The sequence below is a fragment of the Lynx rufus genome, unplaced genomic scaffold, assembly GCF_022079265.1.
Source record: "Lynx rufus isolate CCGP_SWC_20201006 ecotype Redwood Valley unplaced genomic scaffold, mLynRuf1.p SCAF_54, whole genome shotgun sequence".
In the NCBI taxonomy this organism is placed as follows: domain Eukaryota; kingdom Metazoa; phylum Chordata; class Mammalia; order Carnivora; family Felidae; genus Lynx; species Lynx rufus.
In genome coordinates, this window is record NW_025814872.1 from 462,392 (window position 1) to 478,062 (window position 15,671).

At 62.6% G+C, this 15,671-nt stretch overlaps 1 protein-coding gene across 3 annotated transcripts; it reads left to right on the forward strand.

The window, feature by feature from the left end:
* Window positions 1–1,081: 1,081 nt before the first annotated feature.
* On the forward strand, window positions 1,082–15,671 carry TTYH1 (tweety family member 1). 3 transcript variants are annotated; one of them, XM_047100963.1, is made up of 13 exons: window positions 1,082–1,207; window positions 3,831–4,009; window positions 5,933–6,044; window positions 6,510–6,730; window positions 9,300–9,395; window positions 10,647–10,719; window positions 11,031–11,106; window positions 11,575–11,630; window positions 11,772–11,864; window positions 11,997–12,089; window positions 14,800–14,942; window positions 15,062–15,110; window positions 15,197–15,671. In XM_047100963.1, the coding sequence occupies exons 1-13, from the start codon at window positions 1,082–1,084 to the stop codon at window positions 15,233–15,235; spliced, it is 1,356 nt and encodes a 451-aa protein (XP_046956919.1). In that variant the 3' UTR covers window positions 15,236–15,671. The 3 variants fall into 3 exon arrangements, with proteins under 3 accessions (XP_046956919.1, XP_046956917.1, XP_046956918.1); XM_047100961.1 differs by having other exon boundaries at window positions 15,062–15,107; XM_047100962.1 differs by lacking the exon at window positions 15,062–15,110 and having other exon boundaries at window positions 15,197–15,276; window positions 15,400–15,671.

Consider the following 15,671-nt stretch of genomic DNA (forward strand, 5'->3'; position numbering starts at 1 on the left):
TGGGATGAGAATTCTAGGTGGGGTACTAACCTCCCCTTTTTCCTTCTGCCCATCTCAGTCCTTGCAGGGGAGGCCAGGAGTGGGGACCCCACGTGGCAAAGTCTAGCCTAGCTCTACAAGGGTGGGAGGTTCTCTGGGGCAATTTCTGGGAACCTTAGTTTTAGCTGCAACAGTGACTGCCTGGACAGTAATGTCAAAGTGGCTGCGTCCCCTCCAAGGGTCTCTATTTCCCAACTTACTGGTGTGGCATCAGTGGGTTCCTGTGAGACTCAACATCGAGAGTGGCTGGAAAAATACTTTATAAACTGTAAAGTGAATGGCAAGGAGTAGGGGGAGTGGGAAATCCTTATGTACATTGAAGTAATCCTTAATGAGCTTGGACAGGTTCTTAAACACCTGTCAGGCATTCTTATAAGGATGGGAGGGGGTCCCTGGAGAGATGAGCCGGGTTCTTCTATCTAGGGGTGGGAGGGGTCCTTAACACTGGTATGCAGGCGTACCTTCTAGAGTGGTCTGCACACATAGGAAGGTTTGTTGACAGAAGATGTGCTCTTATACAGACTTACAAACGCGGGGCTTCTATCCACATGGCATCCTTGATAAGCCAGAGTACCCTCACACACAGAAATGAAGGTTTTTTTATGGGTGCAATTGACCGCCGTTTGGAAAATGCTGTGCAAATACTTAGCGACCTTTGCACAGACCTAAAAATTCTTCCTAGAGATAAAGGCATCTTTCTGCCGCTGCAGGGTGAGATCACAGTATGAGCGGCCTCATTCGGACAAGGCCGTCGCCGGACCGAGTGGTACCTGCGCCCGCCACGGGTGGGAGCCGTCACCGAGGGGCGGAGCGCTGGGGGCCCGCTTGCGGCGCCGCAGTCCCCCCGGCAGCCACCAGGGGCAGCACGGTCCCCGCCTGGCCCGCGCCTCCCCCCTCCTCCCCCAATCTCCGCCCCCCACCCTCTCCCTCCCCCTGCTCCGCTCCCCTGAGCCCCGCCAGACCCCGCTCCGCCCGCGCCCCGCTCCGCTGTCGAGGCTCCCGCAGCCCCGGCATTCGTCCCGCTGCGCCCTCCCCGGGGGCTATGGGGGCGCCCCCGGGCTACCGACCCTCGGCTTGGGTGCATTTGCTCCACCAGCTGCCCCGCGCCGACTTCCAGCTCCGCCCGGTACCCAGCGGCTTCGCGCCCCAAGAGCAAGAATACCAGCAGGTGGGAGCGGGCGCGGGGGGTCCTGGGGGCGGGGGCGCGGAGGGTGGGCAGAGCTGAGGGGTCCCGAGGGAGGAGGGGGCTGGGTGGCAGAGTCCTGTGTTCTCCGCGGGTGGGAGCCGGGCCCGGACTTCGGGGTATCTGAAAGCGCAGGACGTGAGGCTCCCCTACCTGGAGGTTCCCCTGGGACGGGCGCTGGGGGCCGGAGCCCTGGCTCCTTAAGTGAGGGAGGGCCCGGGGCCTGGACCCCTCAGTCCCACAGGGAAGGGACCCCAGGGTTTCGGGAGCTGTCTGGGAAGCGAGCCTCCAGGGCCACCAGGGAGACAGGTCCACTCTCCGTGTCCTAAAAGATGACCCCTCCCCTGATAGGGTCGGGGCAGTCCAGGTGAAAATGTCCCAGGTAAGGTACGACTTGGGAGAGACAGGAACCGATCGCGGCGGGGAGGAAGAAGGCCGGGGTGCCTCGGTCCAGGACGGGATTGAGACCTGAAATGGGGAAGGGGCGTGAGGGGTTCAAGGCCAGGGATGGGGGACTGAGCTGGAGGTCCTGGCAGAGGAAGCTTGCAGCCTGTATGTACATTCCGGGGTGTGGGGGGGGGGGGCGTCCAGCGCGCTGGGGCGCGTGGGGGTGGGGGTGAAGAGGTTCCTTTTGGGGACCAGAGGATGACAGAAATGGGTCCGGAGGGTGGGGCTGGGTGGGAACCTGACAGGCGGCGGTCCCTGGGGAAGGGGGCCCAGCCTGGGTCAGCTCCAGAAAGGGGGAGAAAGAACTGTCCCCTGACCCAGTTTAATTCAAGTCCTTGGCTTTGAGATTAATGAGAAGCAAGGCTTGGCCGGGGACGGGGTGGGGGGGAGTGTGTGTGTCGGGGGCGGGGTGGGGGGGTGGGGTGGAGCTGGGGGTCAGGGTGGAGCTAAGGGTCCCGGGCCCTGCCTGGAGGGTCTAGGCCCCTCGGATCTGTGCAGGGGGAGCTCCTGGGATAGAGGGCTGGGGATTGGAGAGCTTAGGGGTGGGGGGGTCCCAGAAAAGCAGAGAGGGGGATGTGTGCTGTATTGTGAGCTATTTGGGTCATGGCTGTGCCAGCCGGGAGCAGCTCCTCCCTGCCACTCCGCGCCGCCCTCTCCCCACCAAATGGGGACCGCCAACCCCCTTGCCCACAGCCTCACGCTTACACAACCACGACCTCCAGTGCCGGTCACCGACGCCCCCTCACGGCCGGGGAGACCTGCCCACACAGCCAAGCACCAGTAGCTGGCCCAGTCCCAGTCACTGCCGGAGGCTCTCGGAGAGGCTCACTCCGCCCCCGTCATCGACAGGGTGACAGGTCTGGGACACGCACAAAGTCACACGGCCCGGGAGGGGACACTGCCCCCCAGGGAGATTACCACTGTGGGCACGGCTGGAAAAAGTCAGGCGCTGGGTGCCACCAGGCTGGAAGAGACACTCACACACACCCACATAGTCACATGTACATACACACACTCACACGCACGTTCCTGCCCTCACATACACACTCACACGTGCCCCATACTCACACAGTCACATAGACATACACACTCACAATTCCCTCGGTCACTCATACACCCCAAGCTCACTTGTATACACACACTTTCTCGCCCACTTTCACATATATTCTTGCCCCCCCCTCACACACACACACACACACACACACACACACACACACACACACACAGAGTCAGGTGTAGTATCTCATGGTAGACAAACTCAGTCAAAGATAAAACACCCAGTTTCGTAGCCAGACACGCAAATAAACCACACGCTTGTGTCACACACCCCACACTCCACCCTGCAGGGACAAAAGCAGAGAGCCTGTAGTTTACGGGAAATGGCATCAGGGAGCCTGGAGGTCTGGTTCTGTTCCCCATGTTGTCCCTACTGTGCTGTGTGGCTCCAGGTAACGCCCTGCCCCGTTCTGGGCGTGCGGAAGAGGACAGGAGTGCACGGCACCCGCTGTGAAATCCTGCCCTGTGGAGAGCCAGGTGGTGCCGCGAGGCTTTGCCAACTGCATACGCCTGTTCTCTCCCTGCCTTTGGTTCTCTCTCTGTCTCTGTCCCGAGTCTCCGTCTCTGAGCCTTGCACACGCTCTCACTGCCATGGAGGCTGTCACGCCCCCCTCCCTGTGAGTCCCTGGGTGACAGACTCACAGTGCGGTGGGTGTGCAGAGCTCAGCAGCAGGGGAGAGAGCGAGCGGTGAGTGGGGAAGAGCAGCAAGGAGGAGGGGAGAGGCAGGCTGCCCACCCCCAACCTCGCACACACGTCTCCAGGAACAGGCGCCCCCGTCCACCCCCTGATCCCACTCGGTTCCGGAGACAGGTCCCAGCAGGCCCTAGGAGAGGCTCTATTCCAACCGCCTAGTGGGGGTGAGGAGGGACAGTCTCAGAGAGGGGAAGGTCACACGCAGAGCGGAACTGGAACCCAGGATTTGGGCCTCCGCTGACCCAGCTGCCAGCCTGGGAGGAGCTGGGGACCCCACCTTTCCCTACAGACTGAGAACCACAGGCTGGGCTTGACCCCCAATCTAGCCGGGGCTGCCTTCCACCTCCACTGGAATCCCCCACGTCCGGGACCTCCAGCCCCTCTGAGGCCTCCTGTCTCCCCCTTCCCCAGGCCCTGTTGCTGGTGGCGGCCTTGGCGGGCCTGGGCTTGGGCCTGAGCCTCATTTTCATTGCTGTCTACCTCATCCGCTTTTGCTGCTGCCGGCCCCCCGAGCCCCCTGGGGCCAAGAGCCCCCCACCCGGGGGAGGCTGTGTCACCTGGAGCTGTATCGCTGCCCTTCTCGTCGGCTGGTAATGGGGCCCCAGGGCGGGTGGGGAAGTGGGGACGGGGCTCCCCATGCTCGCGCTCAGTCTTCTGGAGGGTGTCCTAGCATCCCACCTCAGCCTTGACTCGGGAAAACAGCTCCCGTTGCGTGGATGGAGAAACTGAGTTTCGAGACGAGGGGTGACCTCCCAAGGACAGCCAGCCCTGCAGGAGGAGGCAGGGGGTTAAGACCTCGGGCTTGGTGGCCTTGTCACTGAATAGCTGTGCAGCTAGGGGATATAATCTCTCTAGGTCTCAGTTTCCACATCTCTAAAATGGACGCTATAGCAAAGCCCACCTGCTAGTTATGGTAAGATTAAATGAGAGCATGTACAGTGCCTGGCTCACAGTGGTACTCAGTAAATGGTGACTGGTGATGTCATTCATGAACTCATTCATTCATTCATTCATTCATTCATTCATTCATTCATTCATCCTGCAACTATTTCCTGGGGATCTACTGTGTGCCAGGAGATACCCAACTGGCCGGACAAGAGTCTTGCCCTCATGGGGCTGATGATGTTCTAGTCAGGCAGACAGACACCGTAGGAATATTCAGAGTTCCAGAGCAGACCCCGCGGCCCAGACCTGAGCGGGTCTAACTCCTTCCCACAGTAACCCGCCTGGATTCAGGGTACTCACACCCAGGTTGGAAAGGCCAAGTCTCAGGGGGAGGCGGAAAGTAACTTTTCAAGGCCCTGCCTTTTTCTGTGACCCCCCAGGGTGGGGGGGGGAGAGGAAAGGAGGACTTGACGACCCACTGTTCAGCAGCAGCCAGCTCTAAGCACAGCCTTGGCCAGCAGGCCACACCCCCACCAGCGCAGGACAGTCGCCCTGTTCCCCAGGACTGGACCCGCTGGGGGGGGGGGGTGGTGGCGGGCTGCGCTCTACCGCACCCCCTCGCTGCAGGAACCAGCAGAATGTGTTTGGGGTGTCTGTGGGGGAGGGGGGCTGGGCGTCCTATATCCAAAATGCTTCCTCCTCGGGCTCTCTTGAGTGGGGGTGGACAGGAACGGTGGACAAAGGCCCCGTGGGGGAGAGACACGGCCGGCCCCCGCGGCCCGGGAACAAGAGCAGCTTTGTGTGCCCTCCAACAATGGGGGGGAGGGGGGGCGCCGGGGCGGGCGTGGGATCCCAGGGCTGGGGGTGGGGCCCGGTAGTCGGGGCTGGGAACCGTGCGGGCGCCCGCCTCCCTCCGCCCGGTCCGGCCCGGCCCCTCCGCGGAGGGACACTCCGGGGGCGGTGGGGGGAGGGACGGGCCCACATTCAGACCCCACAATGGAGGTCTGTGTGCTGGCCGCGGAGGGGCGGGGGCGCAGGCTTCTGGCCCATCGGCCCCACATTCCCTTGCTTCGCTCCCAGCTGGCCAGACGCTTGGGTCCCCGGGGGTGGGGGAAGGCGGGGAGCTCCAGGCTGGGGTCCCCCAGGAGATGAGGGCTGGGGCCCTGCACTGCTAGGATCCCCCAGCAGGCGGGGAGGGGACGGCGGGGACCCCGAAGAGACAGGTGCTCCTGTCGGGGATGCTTGAGGGAAGGATGAGGAATGGGAGTGGGGCCGGCGGTCCCGGGGGGGGGGGGTGGGGGGGGGGGTGGGGGGTGGAGCGGAGCGCTTCTCCTGGGGCTGGGCGTGCCGGGAGTTCGGCTCCAGTGAGGTTCGGGTTAAATCTGTCCCCCCCCCCCCTCCACCCACCATTAGCATCACAATGACGTCCCCGGGGCGGGGGAGTGGGGGGGGGGGCTTCCCGTCACCTTGGCAACCGGTGGGGGCCAGGCTGGAGACGTTCCTTTCCCACGACGGGCTGGACCAATGGGGTGGGGGTGGGAGCCAGGATTGGGCATGTGAGGAGGTGGGGGGGACGCGGCCCCCAGGGTCCCAGGACAGGTTGTGATTTCCCGCCCCTCCCCTCTCAGCGCCGGCATTGGCATCGGTTTCTATGGCAACAGCGAGACCAGCGATGGGGTGTCCCAGCTCAGCTCGGCCCTGCTGCATGCCAACCACACGCTCAGCGCCATAGACCACCTGGTGAGGGGCCAGGCAGCGGCCAGACCGATCCCCCGAGGCACAGAGGGCCACCTCCCGGAGAAACTGGACCCACACTCAGAGCCCAGCACCCATCCCTGAAACCCTGGGCCCCAGACTCAGAAGTTCAGGTTGCAACTTGTGGACCTCAGACTGGACACCTGGACCCCCATCCCTGACTGCCACCGGGACCTTAACCCAGATCTGGACCGTGGGGCTCGAACCTAGACCCCCCCCCCTTCACACTTGGTCTCTACCGGGGACCCAAGCCACTGACCACCCAGGGTTCCTGATGGAGGCTGCAGAACTGTACCCCTCCGTCCTTTCCTCATTCCACAGATGTCCTAGCCCCTAGATCTCAGACACCTGCCACCGCTCACCTCTGCTTCACCCTCACAACTCTGTCCCCCAACCCTGGCCTCCCCAAAGAAGACCCTCCCCTGACCCCAGACTCACCCCTGCACGCAGGTGTTGGAGACAGTGGAGAGGCTGGGTGAGGCAGTGAGGACAGAGCTGACCAGCCTGGAGGAGGTGCTCGCACAGCGCACGGAGCTGGTGGCTGCTGCCCGGGGCGCTCGGCGGCAGGCGGAGGCCGTGACCCAGCAGCTGCAGGGGCTGGCCTTCTGGCGGGGAGTGCCCTTGAGCCCCCTGCAAGTGGCCGAAGATGTGTCCTTCGTGGAGGAGTACAGGTGGGTGACCGCTCCTTCAGCCTGGGTGGTTGTGCCTCCAGGGGACATCAGGCAATGTTGGGAGACGTGCTTGGTGGTCACCCCTGGGGGACGGGGAGCTACCGGCCCCTGGTAGGCAGAGACCAGAGACGCATCCTACAGTGCACAGGACGGTCCCTGCAGCAAGGGATGGCCTTTGTCAAGTGTCAGTAGTGCCCAGGTGGAGACACCCTGTGACACAGCTGGACCGAGTCGCTCCACACCCCCCTCACCCCCGAGGATTCACCCACTCACGCCCAGGCTGGCCCACCCATCTGACACGTGTATCCACTCAACACACGTTTATTTAGCACCTTGCGTGCAAGAGAGACATACCCGAGTGATTGGGAACGGGAGCTCTAAAGCCAGAGGGCCACTCCCTAACCGTGTGACAAGTTCCTCACGAGTTCTGTGCCTCAGTGTCCCAATCTGTAAAACGGGAATAATGGATAGCGTTCCCCTCACGGGATTGTTGAGGATTAGACGCGTCCGTATCCGTTAAGTGCTTCCAGCAGCGACCAGCTCGTTCTGTACGGTTGTCTGTGAGATGTAAGTTTTTGTTAAGACAGACGGCAACTCCTGCCCGTCTTCCAGTAAGGGGGCCAATAAGGAACACACACGAGTAAAACATTGTCTCCAAGGTGGTGGGTGGGGGGAGCTCGGGAGAAAATTGAGCAGGAGAGAGGGGTGGGCTGGGTCCAGAGGCTGGCAGGGGCTGGGGGCTGCAGGGGAGGCCTGGGAAGGCCACACGGAGAAGGTGGAGGCAGACTAGGACTGAAGCGGACCGTGACGAGGATGGCCCACGGGCCGTCAGACGGGCCTGGGTCCCCGTGAGGACAGCTTCTGCTTTGTGGCTGAGCCCAGAGGCCGCACGTACCAGGCCTCAGCCCCCTTCCAGGGGTTCCGGTAGCTGTGCAGAACTCCACCGGGGTGAGGCAGGCCCACCACCAACAGGAAACATCTGGATGTACCAACATGAGAGTGCCTGGCACTTGGGAGTCGTCCCTCAACGAAGGTGGCCAGTTTCCTGCAAGAGAACGGGGCCCCTGGAGGGAGAGCTTCCTGGCAGAGTTCCTGGAGGCTGAGAGCAGGAGTTCACAGCACACAACTAGGGCAGGAGGCTGGGCTGCCCCTGACGGAAGTGAGAGTGAGCTGCCGTGTGCATGTGCCGCGCGCATGTCCGGTGTGTGCGTGCGGTGTGCTGTGCGCCGTGTGCCGTGGGGACACTGGCAGCGAAAGCGTGGAGGTCTACTGGGCCACGCGGCCCAGCTCCTTCCCTGGGAAGGAGGGTCCCTGCCACTCTGGGGCCCCAGCCTGGGCACAGCCGCGTGGGGAGCAGTGCGAGCATGCCGTGCGCTGAGCGCGCTCTCGGGCCGCGTGGGGAGGATTGCGAGCGGTGCCGTGCGCTGAGCGCGCTCTGGGGCCGCGTGGGGAGGACTGCGAGCGGTGCCGTGCGCTGAGCGCGCTCTGGGGCCGCGTGGGGAGCACTGCAGGCGATGCCGTGCGCTGAGCGCGCTCTGTGGCCGCGTGGGGAGCATTGCGAGCGATGCCGTGTGCTGAGCGCGCTCTGGGGCCGCGTGGGGAACACTGCGAGTGATGCCGTGCGCTGAGCGCGCTCTGGGGCCGTGCTCCATCAGAGTGAATCAGTCACTGAGACCTAAGTAACACTTGAAGTTTCCTAGCTAGCGTTCGAGCTCGTATTTAAGTGTGTCCACGTGCTTGGAACCCTTCTTTTTTTTTATTTTTAATTTATTTTTATTTATTTTATTTTATTTATTTTTATTTTTTATTTATTTATTTATTAAAAAAATTTTTTTTTCTTAATGTTTTATTTTTGAGACAGAGAGAGACAGAGCATGAGCAGGGAAGGGGCAGAGAGAGAGGGAGACACAGAATCGGAAGCAGGCTCCAGGCTCTGAGCCATCAGCACAGAGCCCAATATGGGGCTCGAAGTCACAGACTGTGAGATCATGACCCGAGCCGAAGTCGGACGCTCAACCGACTGAGCCACCCAGGTGCCCTTGGCACCCTTCTAAGTGCTCTCCCACTAGCCTTGCGACAAGCTCTTGGAGTAGGTGCTGTTGTTCTCCCCCTGTGGTACAGGCGGGGAAACCGAGGCACAGGAGGCAAAGTTCCAGAGACAAGGGTTGCGTGCAGCTAGGAGGCAGAGAGAGGCTGGCCCCGAGCCCCAGGCCGTGCAATGTGACACTCAGCGCGCCTGGGAATGACTCACTTCACCCTGCAGCCTGGGGAGGCAGGTGGGGCTCCAGGAGGCCAGTCACTTGTGCCTGTTAGCGGGCTTCTGCTCGCTGCCATCCGGGAACGGGTCCAGGCGCCCCGGCCCTGGGACCTGAGCCCCGAAGGGCTACCAGCGCACCCGTTTCATGATGAGCCGGCTGCAGCCCGGGGGCCTGGTGGCTGGGGAGGGGGGGGCCTGCAGGGTCAGGCAGGGCAGGGCATGAATGTTGGCGAGCCGTCCCCCTGTGCCAAGTCCTGGCCTGGGAGCCGGGGTGCTGAAGGCTGGATTTGTCTCACTCTGTCCCTTCTCCAGGTGGCTGGCCTACGTCCTCCTGCTGCTGCTGGAGCTGCTGGTCTGTCTCTTCACGCTCCTGGGCCTGGCAAAGCAGAGCAAGTGGCTGGTGATCGTGTAAGAGCGGGCGCCCTCGTGGCAGGCGGGCTCACGTCACAGCACGAGGGGACCTCTTTCCATCCCACGGCGCTCTTGCGAGAGGGACCACTGCTGTCCTTCCCAGCCTCGTGCTGCTTTCGTGCCCCCATCCCACAGGCCTGCCCCCGAGGGTCCTGGGCTGGGCCAGCGCGTGCAGAGAAACCGGGCCTGGAGGAGCCCAGGAGGCACAGGGCAGACCTGGAAACGCAGGATTCGAGGCCACGCGGGTGCTCCAAATCCTAGACTAAAGCCCGTAACGGTCGTGCTCAGGAAGGGGGTGGTTGCTGACTTCTGCTGAGGACCGTGCACACACAACCACCTGTGAACAAGGGGCCCCTCAGGCACCTGACGTGCAGAGGAGGGACCGAGGCAGAAGGCAACCACATCCGAGGCTGCGTGGCCGTTGTGTGGCTCACGGGAGTCTCAGTACCACTCTCCGATTTAAGGGCTCGTTAAATACGGCCAGCTCCCTTCTGGAACCTGCAGGCTGACCCTGTGAGGAAATGCTTTCCTTCTCCCCGTTTGACACGGGGGACTGGGGCTCGGAGAGTTTGGGCCTCCTGCTCAGGGCTGCACAGCCGGGGAATGCTGGAGCTGGTGTTAGCCTATCCCACTCAGGGGGGCCCTTGCTTCCTCCCTGCCTCTGGGGGCCCTGCTGGGGCTCCCCGGTCTCCACGCCCACCCTGGGTAAGAAGTGCCACTGTCCCATGCGGGCTCCCCCTGAGGCTTCCGGACGGTGACCACCCTCCAGTGCTAACCCTTGCGCCCAGACCCCATCCCTAGAGAAAACTCAGGCTGCAGTTTCAGCCTTGGCTATGTCCCCGCTCCTCGGGGGAGGAGTCTGGACAGAGCAGGAGGCTGACCAAGCTATGCTCAAACCTGGGAGGCACGTTTGCGGCTTGCTGGGCTCCTGTGAACTCAAAGCCGGGAAAGAGCCCGGAAACAGGCGGTAGCTCTCCCAGAATCCCGGTGCAAGGCAGCGGCAGAGCCGGGCTGGGATCTGGGGTGCTGGCTTGCCAGCCCAGGGCCCTTCTCACTGTCTTCCCCCCTCGCCCCCGGGGAAGCAAGCTGAAGTTGTTCAGCTCGACGTCAACAACCACAGATCTACAACCTGCACTCCCCACCCCCGCCCAGTTTCTCTGCCCCTACTTCTGCCCCTCCAGGCTCCAGAGGGTGGTAGGGAAGGGGGGCTGTGATGGGATGGACCGTGATGAGTCCCCCCCTTTATAGGATGGCAGTGATGAGTCTCCTGGTTCTTGTCCTGAGCTGGGGCTCCATGGGCCTGGAGGCGGCTACAGCTGTGGTGAGTGCTGCAGGCCAGGCCCCTGGGCCCTGGGACGTGGGGCTAGCAGCCTTGGCTACTGCATCCCGGGGCAGACCCTGAGGGGAAGGACTTGGGGCCAGGATCCCAGGTTCTGAGGTCTAGATCCTGAGGGCTGGAAGCTAGAGCCTTGGATACGTGTGTTCTAAGGGAGGGGGGGCTGGGGGCCCAGACTCCTGGGTCTGAGGGAGGAGGGGCTGGGGGCTGGGCTGTTATCCAGACACTGAGTTCTGTGCAAGTGTGGAACTAGAAAAGTTTCTGGTCTGAGCCCTTTTTCCTGATGCTTCTCTCAGGGCCTTAGCGACTTCTGCTCCAGTCCTGACACCTACATCCTGAACCTGACCGAGGAGGAGACTGGGCTCGATTCAGGTGATCCCATCAACCCAGCGCAGGCCCTGGGTCCTCAGGCCTCTGTGCCCAGTCCCGCCTGGGGTGGGGTTGGGGGCTCAGTCTCAGAAGCTCTCGGCACCTCTCCTGATGGGCTGGAAAAGAGAGGGATACAGAAGCTGGAGAGGGGAGACCAGAGGAGGGGCTGGGCCCGCCTCCCCAGGAATGGGAGGAAATGGGAGTGCACCTTAGACAAGGACGGGACTGCAGAAGATCCGGTTCCAGGGGAGTGTGGAGAGCCGCGTGTTTCTGACTGTGGCTGGAGAAGGGAGGGTGTGTTAGCCTGTCCCTGAATGCCAGGCCTCTGGGACCACAGGAGGGTCCTGAGCTGGGGAGACGCCCCTGGCCCTGAGGGTGGAAAGACAGGGCCCTGCCCCTTCCCACCTTTGCCCTAGGGAGGCGCTGGGGACCCAGGCTCATGGCCTCCCCCCTCTTTCCCTCCCGCTTCAGACATCCTGAACTATTATTTCCTCTGCAACCAGGCAGTCTCCAACCCCTTTCAACAGGTTAGGGGTGCGGGCAAGGGAGCCGGGCGGAGGAGGGCGGGCTGGGGCCTGGACTGCAGGTTCTGGGGGGGGATGCAGTCGCCAGGATGCAGAGCGGGCTGGGGGCGCGGACTACCCGGTCCTCCCTCTGTCTTCCCGCAGAGGCTGACTCTGTCCCAGCGGGCTCTGGCCAACATCCACTCCCAGCTGCAGGGCCTGGAGCGAGAAGCTGTCCCCCAGTTCCCTGATGCGCAGGTGCGCAGGCCGCTCCCAGGGGAAGGGGGGGGGGGGGCTCGCGGCCTGTGGGCGGGGTCTGTCCAGAGGGGCGGAGCCCGGGGGACCGCGAGGCCTGAGGAGTGCGTGGGGTAACACTCCACTCCCGTGCAGAAGCCTCTGCTGTCCTTGGAGGAGACGCTCAATGTCACAGAAGGAAACTTCCACCAGTTGGTGGCTCTGCTGCACTGTCGCGGCCTGCACAAGGTGAGCCCTGTCCCTTTGTCCAAATTCTTCTTCCAGGGAGCCCTCCGGTCTTTCTCCCACCGACCCTGAGAAATCCTTACGTTTATCTCTATTATTTATCTGCCATATAGCTGTTCTCTACCTACCTACCTATCACCTATCTACCATCTGTATTCCTCCTCCCCGCTCGCCCCACCCCTCCCTTGCTCCCTGCCTTCCTCCTCGAGCCTGTGCCCGTTAGGGAATTCTGGAGCAAGACGTGCCTGGGGTCCAGTCCTGGCTCCTGACCTCAGGCAAGTCACTACCTACTCTGTGCCTCAGTTTCCTCGCTTATAAAACCGAGGTTCCAGGGGGTCAGCAGCTGTAAAGCTCTTGTGGGGGGTGGGGTGGTCTCATCGTACTGAGGCAGCAGGGGTGGGCAGGGCACCCCAGAGAAAGAATGCCTGGTTTCCTACAGACTCAGTCCGCTTTGGCCACTGGCAGGGGAGCACCCCTGAACCCCGGTTTCCCTCCCCGGTGAAAGGAGGGAGAGGACACCTGCTTTCCTGCACGGGACCGCCGTCCTCCCTGCACGCACGGGGCTTTGCTATGTGCGCTACCGCTGGTAGCTCCCTGAGCCCTCATTCGTCACGCTGTCGGTCGGAAGGAAATGCTGTCCTTGCCCCACCTAGCGCACTTGGAAGATGAGGGGCAGAGGGCTGGGTCCCAGAGGCCTCGTTCCCCTCTCTCTGTGAGCCTCTACAGCCAGGCAGTCACCCAGTGTCATGCCCTCATTTCCTCGCCCCACCCCCATCCCAAGGGCCCACTGCAGCTCAGGCCTCTTGTCCCCTGGAGGACACGTGCCTCCTCGGCCCTTGTGGTGTGTCCCCTCATGGGCCCTCAGCAGGGCTGCCAGATGTACCAAACAAATAACCTCTTTACTGTTAGGTATGTCCCATGCTGTGTCGGGAAGGTGCTTGTACTAAAATGTTTTGCTGTCGGGCATCTGAAATTCAAATCTAAGTGGGCATCCTGCCTTTGTTCTGGAGACCCTATCAGGGATCTGAACAGGCCCTTGCTGTGATCACATCCCTTCCATAGCTCCCACTGTCCCCAAAGCTTCGGAGGTTGGCACTCTAACAAGGGGGCCATGGGGGACACAATGAAGCAATACTCAGGGTTGCTGAACACCTGAGCTGCAAAATCCTAGAAAGCACCCCGACTTTCCATGGAAGGGCAAACTGGGCCCCACAGATCACTCACTCTCTGGTCCAGGCCAACACTGGGCCGGACTGCGCTTCCCAAGGTTCACTGTGGACAGAGGGAAGGAAGGGAGGGAGAAGGGTGGGTCAGAGTCTCACCTTCCACTGGTGTGCCATGTGACCCTCGGCCTCGGTTTCCCCTCTCTAGGCTCCAGGGTCCCCACGTACTAAAATCAGGATTGACATCAGGGATAAAGTGCCAGGAGGGTGGGTCTGGAGCCTCAGAGACCTGGCTCCAATCCCAGCTCTGCCCCTGCCAGGCTGTGTGACTCTGGGCAAGTGGCTTGCCCTCTCTGGGCTTCAACTTTCTGCCACTGCAAAACGCAGCGGTGTGAGGGGGAGCTGATCTCTGCCTTGCAGGGCTATGAGGAGGGTAGGTGCCTGATACAGTATAAACAGAAGGCCCCACCACCCTGACGGGCCCCTCCCTTGTGACACACTGGCCCAGTACCAGGCACCCCTGCCCGCCAGCCAAGGACTCAAGCCAGAAACCTTCTAGAAGCATCCTTCTTACTGTCTGTCAGCAAGCCATTGCCTCCCGCAGCCATTCCCCAGGCAAGTTCTGCTGGCCCTTCCTCTGAAACCCACCCGGGCTCTGAGCACGACTCACTCCACCTGCTGTACCCTGGTCACCCTCCTCACCTCCCACCCAGTGGCCACACAGTATTTCCCCTGTCCCCCTGCTTGTCCCCCCCCCCATCTGTCCTCCCCGAAACAGCTAACAGCTGGCTGAGCCTCACACACAATCCGATCAAGTTCTTTCTCCACTAAAACCCTTCAGCGACTCCCCTGCACACGGATTAAAGTCCAGTTCCACGCCTCGCCTGCAGGGGGCCCGGGCTGCTCCTAGCCTCCGCCCCTCACACCCCCTCCCTGCACAGGCCACAGCAGCCCTCAGACGGCTCCGGGGCCTCGAGCGGGCACGTGCCTTCCTGCCAGGATCCGTCCCCGCTGCTGCCAGGGCCCAGCACTGCCTTCTGGTCCCCTCTCGGCTTCCTGTGACCTGAAATGACCTCACTACGTGCAAGGTGCCATTCTGAGTCCGTGGCTCTTCTCAGCGAGGTTCTGAGCCAGAGATCCTGCCCCCAGGGGACGTTTGGGGTGCACAGAGACATGTCTGGGTTGTCCCAACCGGGGAGGGGGTGCTACTGGCATCCAGTGGATAGAGCCCAGAGAGGCTGTCCAACATCCTCCAGTGCACTAGACCAAGGCTGAGCTGGTGTGGCGGCTGCGGGTGCAGTGGAGAGGAGGCCACGATTTGGGTTTATACCTCCAGGTACAATGACTGTGCTTGGAGCACCCCCAGGGTGCTTGGACTGAGTCCAGGTGACAGGGGAGGAAACCGAGGCACAGAGAGGTCAAGTGACTTGCCCAGCAGGGCACAGCCAGGTGGGCGGTCTGAGCCGTGCACACTGCTGCGTGTGTGTGTGGGGGGGGGGGGGCCTGGGGGAGGGGCGCTGCCCGCTGACACCCTCCCCCGCCCACCCCAGGACTACGGCGCTGCCCTTCGGGGCCTGTGTGAGGATGCCCTGGAAGGCCTGCTCCTCCTGCTGCTCTTCTCCCTCCTGTCCGCGGGGGCCCTAGCCACCGCCTTGTGCAGCCTGCCCCGCGCCTGGGCCCTCTTCCCGCCCAGGTCAGGAGGGGAGGGGGCGTGGTCCCGGGAGCGGTGGTGGGGTGACCACCCCCGGGCCGCGGCTGGTGTTGGGGGTCAGCCTCCTCATGGAGCCCCCATCCTGCCTCTCTGCCACTCAGTGACGACTATGATGACACAGACGATGACGACCCTTTCAACCCTCAGGTAGTGGACCCGCTGGTCTGGGGGAGGGGCTGGGGGCCTGCACCACGGCGCCAGACCCCCTCCGTGCCCTGTCCCCAATCTCCCTGCAGGAATCCAAGCGCTTTGTGCAGTGGCAGTCATCCATCTGAGCCCCTCCTCCACGCCGGACTGGAGCCCGTGACCCCCACCCCGGTGAGCTTCCAGAGAGCGACACCCCGGTTCCCGGAGCTGCCGCTGCTCTCCTGTCCCTCACTCTGGGGACCAGGGCGGCCCTGCCGTCTGCCTCGGGCCCCTGTGTCTGCCTCTCCCTGCGGTTCCTTCCCTGGCGGCCGGAGAAGATCCCACTGACCCAGCCTGAGCGGGCTCTCACCACTAACAGCACCTCTACTACACGCCCCTACCGAGGGGGCAGGCCGGGGCCTGGGGCTGGCAGGCAGGGATGGCCAGCTAGCCCCGCACCCTTCACCCTTGGCCACCAGGCCCATCCTTGCAGGGACACAAGTGCCCGGCCCCTGCCATGCCCCAGGGGGCTTAGGGCCGTGACCTCCACTTGCGGCACTAACTTGGGAATGGGTTGATTTGAAA